At 46.6% G+C, this 16190-nt stretch overlaps 1 protein-coding gene across 23 annotated transcripts in view; it reads left to right on the top strand.

The window, feature by feature from the left end:
• Positions 1-8488: 8488 nt before the first annotated feature.
• Positions 8489-16190, top strand: part of LRRFIP1 (LRR binding FLII interacting protein 1) — a 458695-nt gene continuing 450993 nt past the window's right edge. For 20 of the 23 annotated variants that reach the window (XM_085645079.1, XM_085645077.1, XM_085645080.1 and 17 more), the window contains exon 1: positions 8489-8760. In XM_085645079.1, coding sequence (XP_085501205.1) covers positions 8671-8760 — 90 coding nt within the window. In that variant the 5' untranslated portion in view covers positions 8489-8670. The remainder of the gene's footprint in view (positions 8761-16190) is intronic. The other 3 variants (XM_085645071.1, XM_085645069.1, XM_085645067.1) reach the window with 1 other exon arrangement.

The following is a 16190-nucleotide window of genomic DNA, read 5'->3' as shown; positions in this document are numbered from 1 at the left end:
CATCATACTTTATCTGTGCATTCACTGCGTTCCATGCACTCATGTATGCTTGAAACTGATATAACTTGCCCATTCTACTGTATGCCCGGTGTGTTTCATCGAGTGATTTCGGCACAACTCACTTTCTCGGCGAGTATTTAGATGACATAATATATATGCTTCTGTCACCCACTTACACATTGAGATCATAGGAATGTATCATTCATAGTGATATTAGGACCTTATCGGTGCGCATTTTTTAGAGTCCGCATTTTATCATAAGTTTTTTATATTCTGCACATTTAATGCGTATTTATACATAGAACCAATTTGCACTTTCGCACTATTTGCACTTTAGTAGAATGTATATATTTGCACTGTTCGCACTTTAAATGAATAGGGCCACATAATCCATACACACAAAAAATAATAAAAAATAAGAAAACAAGAAATATTAGTACAAAAATAAACAGTTTAAACAATTATATTACTATACGCACCGATCTATTGTCACGTTATATACTTTCACTGATTGGACATATGTAGCATGACATTTATGATATGAGGTATTTGTAAATCGGATTTATCCAGATGACAATGTGTTTGCTTGTTTTCCTCTCGACGAGTTGAATTGCAATGGATCATTGAATACAACATGTTTTTTAACTCGGCTCGGTTTAATTTTGGAAAACTTGCGAATAGCTTATTTGCTCCACACGATCTAATTTGGGAATAATTTTGTTATCATGTGTTTGAATTTTCAATGGATTACAGTATTTAAACTGGGAATGTAACATATGATTTGCACAAGTTGGATCGTCATTAATATATTCTAAAAATATATATTCATGTTGTCATAAACACATCAGCAGATATAATCGATTATTTATTTTACAAACTCATCGTGTTGTTGTTCTACGCAAAGTACAGATTTTTAATGTCAAAGTCTTTCTTTCATTTCTGTCCATCATGTGATGTGGGTGTAAGCATTTTTAAACGCCGTCATACGCAAAGTTTTGTTCATGTGATCAAGGCCGTTCGCCGGCCGAAACGCGTCATGACATAAGGGAGATTTGAGAGCTGAATAAAAACGACAGTATCTACCGACGAAGAGGAGTTCGTGCATTCTTTCTTTTCCTTGAGAGAAATTGGTGAATGCTCTGTGTTCATATATATATGTATATATATATATATTCACTGAAAAAACCATAGGTTTCGGGGGCATTATAGTTAGCTGGACTTTTCACTCGTACAAAACTATTGAAATTCCCCCATTATAGTTAGTTCAGCTAACTATAACTTGCGCGCCCGCAATGCACTGCTGATGACGTCACATATTACATCACTCATGACATGGTCAGTGACATAACTCATGACATCACTGATGACATCTCCAATGTCATCACTGATGACATCGCTGATGACATCATCCAGTGAATGTGTGATTTTCTGAAAATTACATATGTTTTATATATGTATATCTCAAGGTCGATGGAAGAATAAATGGGTATATAAGTGTCTAAATGGATGATTTGCTTTTGAAAAATTGATTGTATAACTGACTGATTAAGTGTATCTTAGTGAATACATGGCTTAGTGAGTAATGTTTAAATATGTAAATATCTATATCAGTCTCTCACTTTGTGTATAAGTGGCTGCATTGGTTGGTGAGTACCTACACGGGTGTCTATATAGGTTATTAGTTGGTTTTTTGAGTATCAGTATGAGTGTCTGAGTGTCTGTATGGTTCGATGGGGGGTATTACGTAGTGCATAGGTGCATGAATGAGTGACTCACTGTTTGTGTTGAAGACAGCATGTGTGCAGGACTGTATGGGTGGATGAGTGTGTGCATGGGTGTGTTAGTGAGAGAATGACTGTCTCAATAGTGTCTTTATGAGTAACTACATATGTTTTAAACTAGTATATGTGACTATTGGTGTATATAAGTGAGTATATGTGAGAGTGAGAGATTTAAAGAGTTCCTGTATGAATAAGTATGTGTTTCTATAAGTGATTGTTTAAAAGACTAAGTATGTGTAAGTTTCCGTAGAAGTAAGTGTGGTGGTGTGTGTATAACTGTATATGCAAGTAAATGGATGTTTGATTCTTTATTAGCATGAGTGACTATGTGTGTGAGTAACTCTATGAATGAGTGGCATTGTGTAACAGGATGTATAGGTGTATGAGTACATATGATGAGTGAGTACATGTATGAGTGACTGTATAGGACTGTTGGTGAATGAGTGGATGTGTATGTGGATCTTAGAATTACTGAATAGGTTGTTGTAACTGATATTGGTATGTCCATTGTTTTGAAATTTTAGTTTCTATTTTTGAATGTGTGTATCAAAGGTTATATTAGGGGGAGAGGAGGTCTGCCACTCCATCACAAGGATGATGTCATCAGTGATGTCATTTGAGATGTCATCAGTGATGTCATTTGAGATGTCATCAGTGATGTCATCAGTGATGTCACTGACCATGTCATTAATGATGTAATAAGTGACGTCATCAGCAGTGCATTGCGGGCGCGCGAGTTTTAGTTAGCTGAACTAACTATAATGGGGGAATTTCAATGGCTTTGTACGAGTGAAAAGTCCAGCTAACTATAACACCCCTGAAACCTATGGTTTTTTCAGTGAATTTCTAAGGTTTTTTAAATGCTAATTCCTAACTATACCGTGCCTGAAACCTATGGTTTTTTCAGTGAATTTCAAAGGTTTTTTAAATGCTAATTTCTAACTATGCCTACAGAGACAGGACATGTGAAGAAAGAAGAAAAAACGCACAGAAAGAAAAAAAAGAAATTCAGAAAGAAGCAACAGAAGTCCTCAAAGACGAAGAAAAATTGCAGGAAGAAGGATAACGTGCAGAAAGAACAAACAGAAGAGCAGAAAGAAGCCTTGTTGCAAAATCATCCTGTACCCTCAACTTTTTCAGACGGATACTGGTGGTAACTGAGTCTGACTAACCAGTCCTAGAGCCAGTGCTATGTTAAAAGACACTCAGAATACAGTGAAAACACCTACATACACTAGGGAACACTATGCATTGGGGTCCCCCTGTGATTAGCATGACCTCCTCTATAAGCCCCTAGTATATAATAGGGCATGGGATTAAAACTACCTCCTAAAACGCGCCACAGGGCGTGTTTGCACACGTCACCTCAGGCCCCGTCCCCTCCCTTCCCCACTGTGTGGCCGTTTTAAGTTGGGAGATTAAGTCCCCTTGAATCCTGAGGGTCCCTAGGGTCCAACTAGACCACTAGGTACCTCTAGTAAGCGCCACAGAGCTGCGTTGCAGAGAGATGTTAAAAGGGGCACGGCCTAGACCACCTCTCTGCAACGCAGCGCAGTGGCGCTTACTGGAAGCACCTGGTGGGCTAGTTGGCCCCCAGGGTCCCTCAGGATTGAAGGGGAATTATTTCCCCAACTTAAAACGCGCCACAGGGCTTGTTTGCACACATTAACTCAGGCCCCGTCCCCTCCCTTCACCACTGTGTAAACACGCCCTGTGGCCGTTTTTAGTTGGGAGATTAAGTGTATTTGAATCCTGAGGGTCCCTAGGGTCCAACTAGCCCACTAGGTACCTCCAGTAAGCGCCACAGAGCTGCGTTGCAGAGAGGTGTAAAAAGTGGCACGGCCTGGACCACCTCTCTGCAACGCAGCTCAGTGGCGCTTACTGGAAACACCTGGTGGGCTAGTTAGCCCCCAGGGGCCCTCAGGATTGAAGGGGAATTATTTCCCCAACTTAAAACGCGCCATAGGGCGTGTTTGCACACGTCACCTCAGGCCCCGTCCCCTCCCTTCCCCACTGTGTAAACACGCCCCGTGGCCGTTTTTTAAGTTGGGAGATTAAGTCCCCTTGAATTCTGAGGGTCCCTAGGGGCAAAAAAGCCCACTAGGTACGTCCGGAAAGCGCCATTGCCGAGAGGTGTATAAAGGGGCACGGCCTGCATCACCTCTCTGCAACGCAGAGCAGTGGCGCTTACTGGAAGCACCTGGTGGGCTAGTTAGCCCCCAGGGGCCCTTAGGATTGAAGGGGAATTATTTCCCCAACTTAAAACACCCCATAGGGCGTGTTTGCACACGTCACCTCAGGCCCCGTCCCCTCCCTTCCCCACTGTGTAAACACGCCCCGTGGCCGTTTTTTAAGTTGGGAGATTAAGTCCCCTTGAATTCTGAGGGTCCCTAGGGGCAAAATAGCCCACTAGGTACGTCCAGTAAGCGCCATTGCCGAGAGGTGTAAAAAGGGGCACGGCCTGCATCACCTCTCTGCAACGCAGAGCAGTGGCGCTTACTGGAAGCACCTGGTGGGCTAGTTGGCCCCCAGGGTCCCTCAGGATTGAAAGGGAATTATTTCCCCAATTTAAAACGCGCCACAGGGTGTGTTTTCACACGTCACCTCAGGCCCCGTCCCCTCCCTTCACCACTGTGTAAACGCGCCCTGTGGCCGTTCTAAGTTGAGAGATTAAGTCCCCTAGAATCCTAAGGGTCCCTAGGGTCAAACTAGCCCACTAGGTACCGCCAGTAAGCGCCACAGAGCTGCGTTGCATAGAGGTGTAAAAAGGGGCATGGCCTCAGAACACCTGTCTGCAACGCAGCTCCCTGCCGCATACTGGAGATACCTGTTGGGCTAGTTGGCCCTCAGGGACCCTCAGTATTGAAGGGGAATTAATTCCCCAACTTACAACTGGCCAGGGGGTGCGTTTGCAGAGTGCTGCAAGGAGGGGGCGTGACCTCCGGCGCGATGCCGGTCTTTTATTTATTTTATTTTTTTAAGAAGGAGGGCTGTGTGGCCCCCCTTCTTTTTCTAATTTATTAGCCCTGGGGACCCCATCCCCCAGGGCCTGCACCCTAATTTTTTTTGTTTAAAAAAATTAATTTGGCACTCCCAAGGCCTTAATCGGCCCCGGGGACCCCAACCCCCGGGTCATGGCCTTTTTGTTTTTTAATTCTTTAGGAGGGGGGCTGCGTTGCCCCCCTCCTCAGGCCACTTATGGCCCCGGGGACCCCATCCCCCGGGGCCGCACTTTGTTTTTTATTATTTTTAAAAAAATATATATTTATAGAAACACCTAGGACATGCTGGACAAACCGTATGTACCTATCACCATGACGATTTTAGTGATATTCATTAAAAGGCGACTATGCATACAATGAATCCACGTGGAATGTAATTACACCGCTAGTGAAGCTCTGACGTGTCTGACACCCTACCGTGCCTAATCCCGGCGCCCCCGCCGGTGGGTACTCTCCAAGTAGACGCCCTTGTCGTTTATTTATACAAACACGGGTAGCTATTGACGGGCACATTTAATACACACGCACACCAAGCCATTCAAAGGGGAATCGACAAAAATTCGACCACACTATGCAAGAAACCCCCCTCACGGTTAATAAAACACACATCCACCGCCGAATGTGTAATACTTTTGATTTTACTCTCTGGAAAGGAGACGAACCTCACTTGAGAGTCACAGCGTGCTCCTGCCTGAGCCCAATGCTGTGTTACACCCACCAGTGCCCGCCGAGTGCCATACACCTCTGTGTTGTATTCCACCAGCTAGTGCGTATGCTATGACACTCTCTAGCCCATGTGCACTGTAACACCACCCCGTGAAAATGTCATGCCACATTTGCCTTCCCACGGGTTATATTGCCCCATCTAACGTGCCTTCCTCGATGCCTATGTTATAACGCACAGCGCTATGCCATACATATTACAATCTGGGATCCATATCTTTGTCACAGTGCATATGCAATGTTACACTCCCCAGCACATATTTTATATTACACCTTTAGAGACTAGTTAGGTTGCACAACACTGCCCTGTGCATATTACACTCCAAGGCGCATAACGCATAGCACGCGCTAGTGCCTGTGCTATCTCGCGCTCTCCAATTAATCTGTCATTGCGCACAATGTATTGCATATTATATTTCACGCCCCTGTTCATCTTATATCACACTTTTTGGTGCATAGTTTATACCATATACTATATCTAGTTTTCATTTTCAATCGTGCTCTCAGGACTATGTTCTATATAACACTGCGTCCACCTACCCTTTTCATGGGCATTACATTTGCGATGGGGGGTGGAGGGTCAGGGGGTGTTTCTGCCAAGTGAGCCCAGAGTCACAGTCACAAACGTCCTCTTCTTCCTGAATAAAAGTGATATTATGCTGCATACTTGTTCATATTTTAAGTAGTTCGCACAGACACACATTTTAAAAACAATAAAGTTCCTAATACCCACCTTCTCTGAACAGTTAGCTTGCTGCCCCATCCACCTCCTCCCTATCCTCTGTTGTCTGAATCCATGGACTAGCCTCCTCCCTCCTGCCATGCATGGTCTAATGTGCTGCCACTGCCCTCCATTTAGCATGATGTACCAGTCCACTCCTCCTGCCCTCCATTGCCCAATTCTATGGCCCATCATTGACCTCCTGCTTAGCCTCTGTGCTTAGCTTGCTGCCCCTATTCTCCTTCCCCCTGCCCTCCGATGTCTTTGTGCATGCCCCTGCTCCATCCTTTTTGCCCACCATGTCCATGGACCTGCCACTCCTATCTACTCTGAGTGTTCTGTTGAGCTGCCACTCCCCTCCCAACTGAAAGCCTGTGCATGCCCAGTGGAGATCATGCTAAGGGCGCATGCCTGTTTGGCCGGCCCTGGATGGCAAGCCAAACCGTCATGCGCACTTAGGGTGCATATACCACTCCTTTTCCTGCAGTGTGACAGAACCCAGCCCCGTCCCGCCCCACCCAACCTGGCTCTGTAGAGAAAAATAAAATTATATCTTCCTGTTATTATCATTTTATTTTTCCTTTGTTGCATTGCTCAGAAGCAGTGGGGAAACCAGTGGTGTAACACATGCACCCGCAGCCCCTGCAGTGCAGGGGCCCCCATGCTCCAGGGGGCCCCCTCAGCACTGTACTCTGAGCAATAGCTCCTGATTGATTCCAGAGGGGGTCCCTCCACGTGCCTTGCAGGGGGGGGCCCTCAAATTTCGTTACACCAGTGGGGCGGCGCTCCTATGCCTTAGCAGAGGAGCCTCCGCTGCTGATTTAAAGGCTAGCCTCCCAATTCCTGCATGCATAAACCCGATTCAGAGTTTTGTAAAACCCCTAAAAATAAGGTTTTGATGCTTGTCACACCATTCTTGCACCTCCAAGAATTACCGCTGACATCAAAGCTTAAACCTTTGTCCTTAATTCCTGGAAGCAGTCGCGGCCAGCATGGCTCACTGGTGGGGTTGGACGAAACGGGCGAGGGGTCACGAAGAGGGTTCGCGAGGGGAGGGGCTCAATATTTTTAAAAAAATTAAAAACCTACCTTTCTGTCGCCCATGTCCCATGCCTTCACTGCTTGGTCTGCTCCTGCTTTCCTGCCTCCAGTAGGAGCAGGAAGCAGTCAGCCTCCCTCCCCTCCCCTAAGCGAATTACAACGCTCCAGTGGAGCATTGTGATTGGTCAGGACACCGCCCAGCCAGGGGCTGTAGGGGATTGCAAGTTCTCCATATTGGCTTCAATGCAACCTGCATGGAGAAGTGCAGAGTGCGCATAACTGGTTTAGGTGGCCCGAGAGGCCCGACCAAACCAGTCATGCGTACTCAGTAGTGGGCAAACCACTCCTGCACGGGCAGCTCTGCCCACCCGTCCGCCCACAATGCGGAAAGAAATATAAAATGGTAATAACCAAAAGTTATTACCATGTTATGCTTTGGCTTTCTCGCACAGCGAGAAAGCAGTGGGCCGACGCTCCTCCGCCCTAGTGCAGGAGCCGCCCCTGCTTGGAAGGGAAATTAAAGCATGTGATAGAGAAAACAAAAACATAGTTTAGAGCTCTGTTTTTGTTTGTGCTATGTTATTTAACTGTCAAAAATGAAATGCTGTTTGTCACCGTACATACCAATAGAAGCGATTCAGGTACATTGCCCCTGCTTCGATATAATCGGTGGGAAAAATCATTCTTCCGACTATTCTTTTAAAATCTCTCACTTGCCTGCTCTAAAATGTTGGCATGTATGCCTTGCTCTTTATATTAACCGTGCAATGTGTGCAGACAGTAGTGATTTGCAAATCTAGGCTACTTTGTTGTTAGTGCCCTGGTACGTTTCGGGCCCAGTCCGATGCTGCTGCTTTTCTAAACTCTAAAGGTGATGTGGCGTTATGGCCAGAACCGCTGACTGGGTGACAAGGTTCGAGCCTTAGCATCGACGCATCATCCTGTGATTCTGGACAATTCACTTCTCCACGTGCCTAAAAATGAATGTAACTGAGATGCATGTAAAGCGCTCTAATGCATTCGGAGTTCGTGCTATATAAATAGAAGACACACGGTTAACATCCTCGGCGTTCTTTGATGGTGTAAGGGTGGCCTGTGTGGTATAAACGCTGCTGCTCTCTCTCCGTCACCGTGCCAGATTAGAGCGTGCGCTGCGTAGAGCTGTCTGTCTCTGCCTGAGCCGTCAATGAGTCTCTGCTCGCGGGGGAGGTGGGTCCCTCAGAAGGGGGCGGTCTGGGAACTGCACACAGGGCCGGGGTGGTCTCGGAGAAGAGGCGGTTTGGGGGCGGCACACAGGCTGGTCCCTCCCCCTCTCGGCCTCCCCTCCCTGAGATACCACTGACAGTGCGGCCGGCTACCGTTTTCGCTCCCCGGACCCTCCAGCGCCGCTTCACCCATCCCCATGGAGGTCCCGGGCCCCGGCGGCAGGAAGCGGCTCCCGCAGCGGTTGCTGGGCGCCGAGGACGAAGCCTTGAACCAGATAGCACGGGAGGCGAGTGCTGGGTGCAAGGGGTTGAATGAAGGGTGGTCTGCATGAAGGGATTCGGCTTAGTAAGGGCAAGGGGTCCTCAGAGGGAGTCGGTGGTTGAGGAGCAGGAGGGGGGGGGGGCGTGGATATGCGTGAGGTGGGGGCAGTGGCTGTTCTACGTGTATGGGCCCCCATTGTATACAGTACGGGGTGGGCGCAGAGGGTCTGCTTCTGTCCTCGCGCTGGCTTAACCCAGCTGTCACTTTTAGCCCAACCTCCTCCGACCCAAGGGGCTGCTGGAGACGTAAGCTCATCCGATCCCCCGCACAGCACGCGGTATAGCTCCGGGGAAGACCCCATAAGTCCCGTGCCACGATATATGCAGAGCGGACTGTCAGCCTGTTCCAGCCGGCTCTGTGCCCCTGTGTACCCCTACAGCCTCCGATGTCTCTCTTCCCCCCGACCCCCCATCCCCACAGATCTCTTCTGCATAACTGCCAAGCAGCCACATGCCCTGTGTGTGACACCTTCAGCATGCCTTGGCTGTTTTCCTGCAGAGCATTGCATGGTGGGAGTTGCACGACCACGCTTATGGTAGGCAGAAATAAACCATAAGACCCAGAATGCAAAGCGGTCTTAGATACAAGACAGATCTAGGTGAAGGTGTGTCTCACACGAATAATCACCGGTGTCCTGTGTGCATCCGCGCGTCAGTCATGGCATGAAGCCTTCTGTGTGTGCAGGGGCTATGAAGCAAGCCACACGTGTCTCCTGTGTTATGAGTGATCGCACCATTCGCATTGCAGGAGCTGTGTGATAAAAATATGTAATGTGTATCAAGGATACACGAAGGGTGTTTGTTATGCATTTTAGGCTTTAGTAATATTTAGGGTTCTGGTTGTTGCCCCTTCGGTGGTTTTGGATTCCTTCGCAGCAGTGTTGTATGTATTAGAGCTCTGAGGTACATTAATATATGTAATAATAGCTCTTTGACGGAGAGTTCTGTGTGTATTTACTCTATCATGGAAGCTTTTTCTATATGTATATTAGCTCTACCGTCAATGCTCCCATGTGCATTATTTCTGTGACGTAGATTCCAATGCTTATTAGCTCTGTGACGGATACCGCAATGTGTATTAACTCCTTCGTGTGTTAGCTCTAGAACAAATTCTTCCTATATACTGGCTCTATGATGGAGGCTCCCATGTGTATTAGCTCTTTGACACTGAGCTCCTGTATGTATTAGCTCCCTGACGGAGGCTCCCGTGTATTAGCTCAATGACTGAAGCTTCAGTGTGTATTAACTCCATGATGGAAGCTCACATGTGTATCTTAGGCCTGGGCCGAGTTTGCGAAATGGCCAAAAACCTCTGCTGCGCTATGCAGAGTTCCGCAAGCGGCGGAGTGTGTTAGGTCACACCGTTCACGCTGATTTTTAGTGCCGGGTGTTTGTCCCATGCTGGAAAAGCAGCACAGCACCATGCGCAAGAGGGCTCTGCTTCTTTCTGCTGCTCGAGTAGATGTTCTACTCGAGCGGCAGCTTCCTCAGCGCAAACGGAAGGTTTCTCAACACGAGCGGTAGCGGCCATTCGTGACCGCCCGCGTTGACAAATCTTGCCAGGAGATGGTCTGGAGTAAGATTTTCTTCGCTCACCAACTTAAGGTTGGCGAGCACAAGTAAGAAAAAAACTCTGCACTGCGGAGCGGAGTTTTTCAGAACTCTGCGCGGAGTGGGAAAAGCTGCAAACTCAGGGTACGGGGCAGAATTTCACGCCCAGGCCTAGCATATTTGTTCTCTGTCGGTAGCTCCTATGTGTGTTAGCTCGATGACAGAACTCCTATGGGTTCATTGTAGGGCATGGGTTTGTAGTCCCTGGTCACACTTCTTGTAGCTCCTGAGACAGCCTGGTGTTGGACAGCAGACCAGGGATGCGGACATGGTTACAGTGAATGGGGGCCACCCCTCAGCAATGCAGGTGGTAGCACCTGTGTGTTTCTTCTGGGATGAAGGGTTGCCTAAACCTTAGTGTTGGAGTTTTGCCCATGGAGGCCCCAATAGTAAATAACTGTATATATATCATGCTGCTGAAATATGTACTTGTTTACTTAACTGTTACATATCTTAGAATTTTGACCTGTGGTTATCTACGCTTTCCTTGTTTTGATATGACTTACTGGCAATCTGTGATTCTGAATAATTCTTGTTGTGTTTTGATTGTACTGTAATAAACGTGACCCGTTGTTCCAAAACAATTAGTTGACTTGTCATTGACTTGATTGGGTTTGAGGGGGTGCGGTCCGGATTGGGGACTTCGGGTCCTAACTGCCAAGTGTTTTAGCTCTGTGACAGAAGCTCCAACGTGTGTACTGTCTCTATGACGAAGGCTCCTATGTGTATTCGCTCCCTGACAGAAGCTCCCATGTGTATTAACTCCATGACGTCAGCTCCTAGGTGTATTTTCTGTCTGACGGAAGCTCCTGAGGCAGCAACCCCTGTGCTTAGCAGAGTGGCAGGATGACTTGCTCCATAGGCAGGAGCGAATTGATGGCCAGGTACGGAGCACGAGGCCAAGCACCTCGTACTACCACCCAAATGGTGACATCGTGGGCGCTTAGGTGGGGGTTTAAATTGTGGCGTGAGGAAGGACCTGCCTCTTTGCTCTCTAGCGCGCGGGATGGAATGCTTCTCCTGACAGCCTGATCATGTGACTGGGGCCACTTAGGGAAACACCCACCCACCCTCACCTTGGCAAAAGTAGCAGAAAGTTTTGCAGAAGAGAACGGGCCATCCCAAAGATGTGGCTGCCTTAATGGTTTGACCCACCTTGACGGGGTCATGACTTTCTGGGCTGGCTGGAGGGAGGATTGACCTGCTGGTGGTCCTGGACCTGTCTGCTCTTCCCTGAATTGCCTGGGATTGATTATCGACAGTGCTTCGCTTGGTGGCTGGTCTGGAAACAGGCGTGTTGGTAGGGACGGTGCATTATGTGGTTCCCTGGTGTTGTGTGCACTTGCATTCATCTTTGTGTCTTTTCCATCCTTCGCCTAGACAAAGGTGAAGCTTATATAGTAGAATGTTGATGGCGTCGTTTGCCAAAGAACCCTTGGTGGGGGGCGTACATTGTTGGCACCATATGCCTGCCTCTGCGGAGGATGTTGTCTGCAATGTGACCAGTTTCGGGGACTTGCAAGTGGAAGAGTTGTTCCTCTGTGTGCAACTCTTTATAACATGCTCATCTATACCAACATGTATGTTGTTTTATATATCGCAGTGTCACTTGGTGTGCCATCTAATCCGTGTGATGTGTTCCTGCTGTTCTTGTCTTGGTTGTATGTAATTGCCCTTCTATTCCTTGACTGATGTTTCGTGTAATTAAGTAGCTGCGTCTTGGTGTTAAATACACACCCTTGGTGTCTGACTCCCTCTCGTTTGGAGCTGGTGGAGATGAAGGCAAGGGTGGTGATCTAGGGTGTATCTTCTCTTCTGTTTGGGATCTTAGCGATTGGCAAGCAGTGAGCGCATTTATTCGTGCCTTGGCTCTTCGATGGAAGCTTCTATTCCGGGCGGCCCCCGTGTACATTAACTGTATGACGGAAGCTGGCACGTGCATTAGCTGTATTCCCGAGGCCCCTGTGTGCATTAACTGTATGACGGAAGCTGCCATGCGCATTAGCTGTGTACATTAACTGTATGACGGAAGCTGACACGTGCATTAGCTGTGTGCATTAACTGTATGACGGAAGCTGACACGCGCATTAGCTGTGTACATTAACTGTATGACGGAAGCTGGCACGTGCATTAGCTGTGTGCATTAACTGTATGACGGAAGCTGGCTCCTGCATCAGCTGTATTCCGAAGGCTCCCGTGTGCATTAGCTGTAGGGTCGAAGCATCCGGGTGTAGGAGCTCTCTCACAAAACAGGCACCCGTGTGAGCACTATAATGAAGGGTCCTAGGTGTATTGGCTATAAAATGAAGGTCCCATGTTTAGTAATCTGCTAATAAAATCGCCCATTGGCCTCTTGTATTGTGTGTTTGTAAAAAAGGCGCCCTGATCATCAGTGCTACAAACAAGAGATGTTGTGTGGGATTTACAGATACCCCCGAGCTTGGTTAACTCTTAAGAAATGCATTAATAGGTTCATAAATAATGCAGATCTTCATGCATTTCAGCTCCAAAATGATGGGGCATTGAGTTGAGTACCAGCCCTGTGGCGCACAGTACCCTGGTGATGTTACTACGTGTATTAACCCCGTATGTGATAACCATTGGTACTGTCCCATTGTAAATGGTACCCCTTGTATCTGCTCAAAAGTGATGTGAGTGCTAAAGCCATGCTAACAGTACGGTTTCGTCTTGGGTTGAGTGGTCATGCACGGCTCATGGTCCACTTGAGTCTCTGCGGTACGCCGAGTGCTTCAGACGTATTTGTTGATGCCAGTTGGAAGGGCCATGTTGTCCTGTGGGGCAGCAGGAGTGCAGATTCCAATGGTGCAGCAGGTTCTGTGGCACCGGGCCCAGAGGTCTGAGGGGCCCCCTCACCCCGATTATTGCTGTATTTTATCATTCAAACAGCAGCCAGGGGGGCCATCTCCTATCTTGCCCTAGGGCGCACAACACACTGGATACTCCACTGTGGGGCAGTTGTCTTTTGAGATGTATTCATGGGAAGCTCATGAATCCTCAATATCTCCTAGACACAGTCAGGGATTGACTGGCTAACGTCTTCAGTCCCACTGGGAGGGATAATAAATTACAGATTACAGCGGTCTTGAGCCCCATGCTTAAGCTTTGCTCCAAATTATGTGCTGATGAAATTTGCCGGTGGCTTCTGTGGAACTGGTACCCCAGGCTCTCTGTTCCTGGATAGAGACATCTGTCTCTCCTAGGCGGTTCAGAGCGAGAGCAAAGGAGAAGCTTCACATATTAACGCAACCTTTACTTTAATTCTGCCTTTATGCCGTTATTTAGTTGCTTAAGCCCTTCCTTGTAAAAAACATGCAGAGCCGGTACCTTCTTATTAAATGTACTGCACCTCAGCTGAGAAGTGGAGGTATTTTGTACCCGTCATCACCCGCCCATTTATAGCACCGATCCGTGCCTCCTCTGCTGTATAGCAGAAGTGTGTGCACCTTGAATGGTTCAGTTGCCCCTGGGTAAGCTCCCTTTATGCATAGGTCCTGAGATCGGAGCTGGAAACTCTAGTCTTATAAGTGCTAGTTCGGCCCTTATGGGGTTAATCCTCTGTTGGTATTGGCGGATGTTACTATCCCCGGACCTCAGAAGGGTGAAAGTGAGAGTAGGATCCGCTGCTAGTCAAACTGTGGTTTGCAGATTTCTGAGGTGACCTGTAAATCACGCAGCTACATTATCGGTGAGAGCCTCTGCTAAGTCAGTCTGGTCAGCCGCAACCTGGTTTCCAACTTTCCCTGGCACTAATATTTACACACTCGCACGGTGCCTTCAAGCGCCCTGAAGGAGCGAACCACTTCATGGTGGCTTCTTTCATCAGCTTGTGCAGATCCCTCAGTAACCACACCGGGGCACTTCTAATTTAACTGTACTACCATCTTTTTTTCTTTCCCCAAACGGTGCCTCTTTTTAGCTTCTTTTTCAAGGTGAAGTTAATGCAATTTTCCCAAGATCACAATTAGTCAATTTTTGTATTTCATTTTTATTGCCGTTTTCTTAATATAAAGTGAAACACCCATATCATAGCAGTCTGGCACTAGTGGGCACACTCATTTATTTCATGAGGTTGTAATCCATGCATAATGTTGGGCGGCAGTCACAGAGGAATGGCTGAGATTGCTACAGGGCGGTGTCCCTAGAGTAATATTATGGTTCTTTAATTCAACTGTTTCTTCTGGTGTTGGTGGCCCTCTTTACAAAAACACCCCCCCTGCCCACCCCACCCATCGCCCCCCCACCCCCGCTGCAAGTCATTGTTGATTCCCCCAGTCCTGTACCTTCCCCTAAGAACTTTAGTTTCCCTTCCTGGTGGGTGAAAATTTATCATTATGCCGAGTTCGAGTTTAAATACCTTAATTCGGTCGACGACCATGAAAGCATCACAGAATAGGAAATACATTTTGTGTTAAACAGACGAATACAAGCAAAAGCTAAAATTCCCAAGAGAGGGAGCCACAGTAGTAACTTTCGTTAAAATTGAATAAAATCTATACGTAAAAGTCAGTTTTGCAGTTTAAAATACAATTTTAAAAGCAGAGCTGTGTAAAATCAATATGTTGCTAAAACTAAATGCTTTCTTGGCCAGTTGTATTTCATAATTAGCAGGACAGAAGTGTGCAATTGTAGCTATCGTAGTTACAGGTAATTTATATACTCCATATTTAGATTGTGGTGTTTGCGTGAGTGTCCTAGTGCGAACAGGCCAGACTGCTTCTAAGAAGTTAGCTATTGAAAAATACACACAAGACCAAAAAAATAGCAAAATGGAGTTATGGAAAGGGGACGAAATGTCCAAGATGTGCTCTCCCCGAAGCGGACCTAATACACATGTTTGCTACTTGTAATGAACTCTCTGCTATTAGACGGGATATCTCGATCTTTCTCTCAAAAATTATTAAAAAAGATATTGAAATAACACCCGCAGAAATTGTTTTGGGCGCTGTGGGGGATTCCTGACCAATTCAAACAAGGGGATTTATATTTATTTCAATGTCAATATTGAGAATCTGTCTAGCATCAGCATGGTTAGATTCACAACCACCCTCATTTCATCAATGGCGGGCACGCCTACTTGCTACTTATAGCTTTGAAATCGCAATTTATAAATGTAAGGGTTTGAATAAGAAAAAGAAAGGTCTAGCTATTTGGGATCCACTAAGAACATGGATAGAAGGTATTGAATAATTAAGATCAAATGAATCTACGCTTTAATCTTATTTTTGTCTTATTTCTGTTAAATGTATATATTTACAAACCAACTGTAATGCCTGTAACCTGTCGGGTGGGGGGACTAGGGTTATGTAAAATAAGTCATAAAAGCTCAATAAAGATTAATTAAAAAGAAAAATACACACAAGACCCAGTGTCTGACCTACAAATACGTAAAGCTTGCTTATGAAGCCACATTCCAAGGTGTCTGCGCAAGGGGAGAATCCTCAGTCTTCGTTGTCTTGTGTACGCTGGTCAAAAAAAGAGCAAGTGGGCATCTGCCTCCTGCGCTGTTCCACAGGCCAAGCAAGCTGCACTACCCTCTGAGTAGGATCTCCCTTTACAGATGAAGGATGCCAGTGGTAAAGTACCCAATCTAAATTTTATATACAGAGATCTATAAATGGCGGGTCAATTTTGTCACAAAAAAGTTTCAAACCATGGCTCAGGTTTGTGGTGCAGTAAGAAGTCAACCGGACTACCAGAGCATGGTAAGTCAATAGAGTGAAATGTCCTCGTGTTATACCCATATTTATTTATTTATGTTTGCAGT

The sequence above is a fragment of the Triturus cristatus genome, chromosome 3_1 (genome assembly GCF_964204655.1).
Source record: "Triturus cristatus chromosome 3_1, aTriCri1.1, whole genome shotgun sequence".
NCBI lineage: Eukaryota > Metazoa > Chordata > Amphibia > Caudata > Salamandridae > Triturus > Triturus cristatus.
Note: the sequence above shows the minus strand (reverse complement) of the source record. Positions and strands in the feature narration are given on the sequence as shown.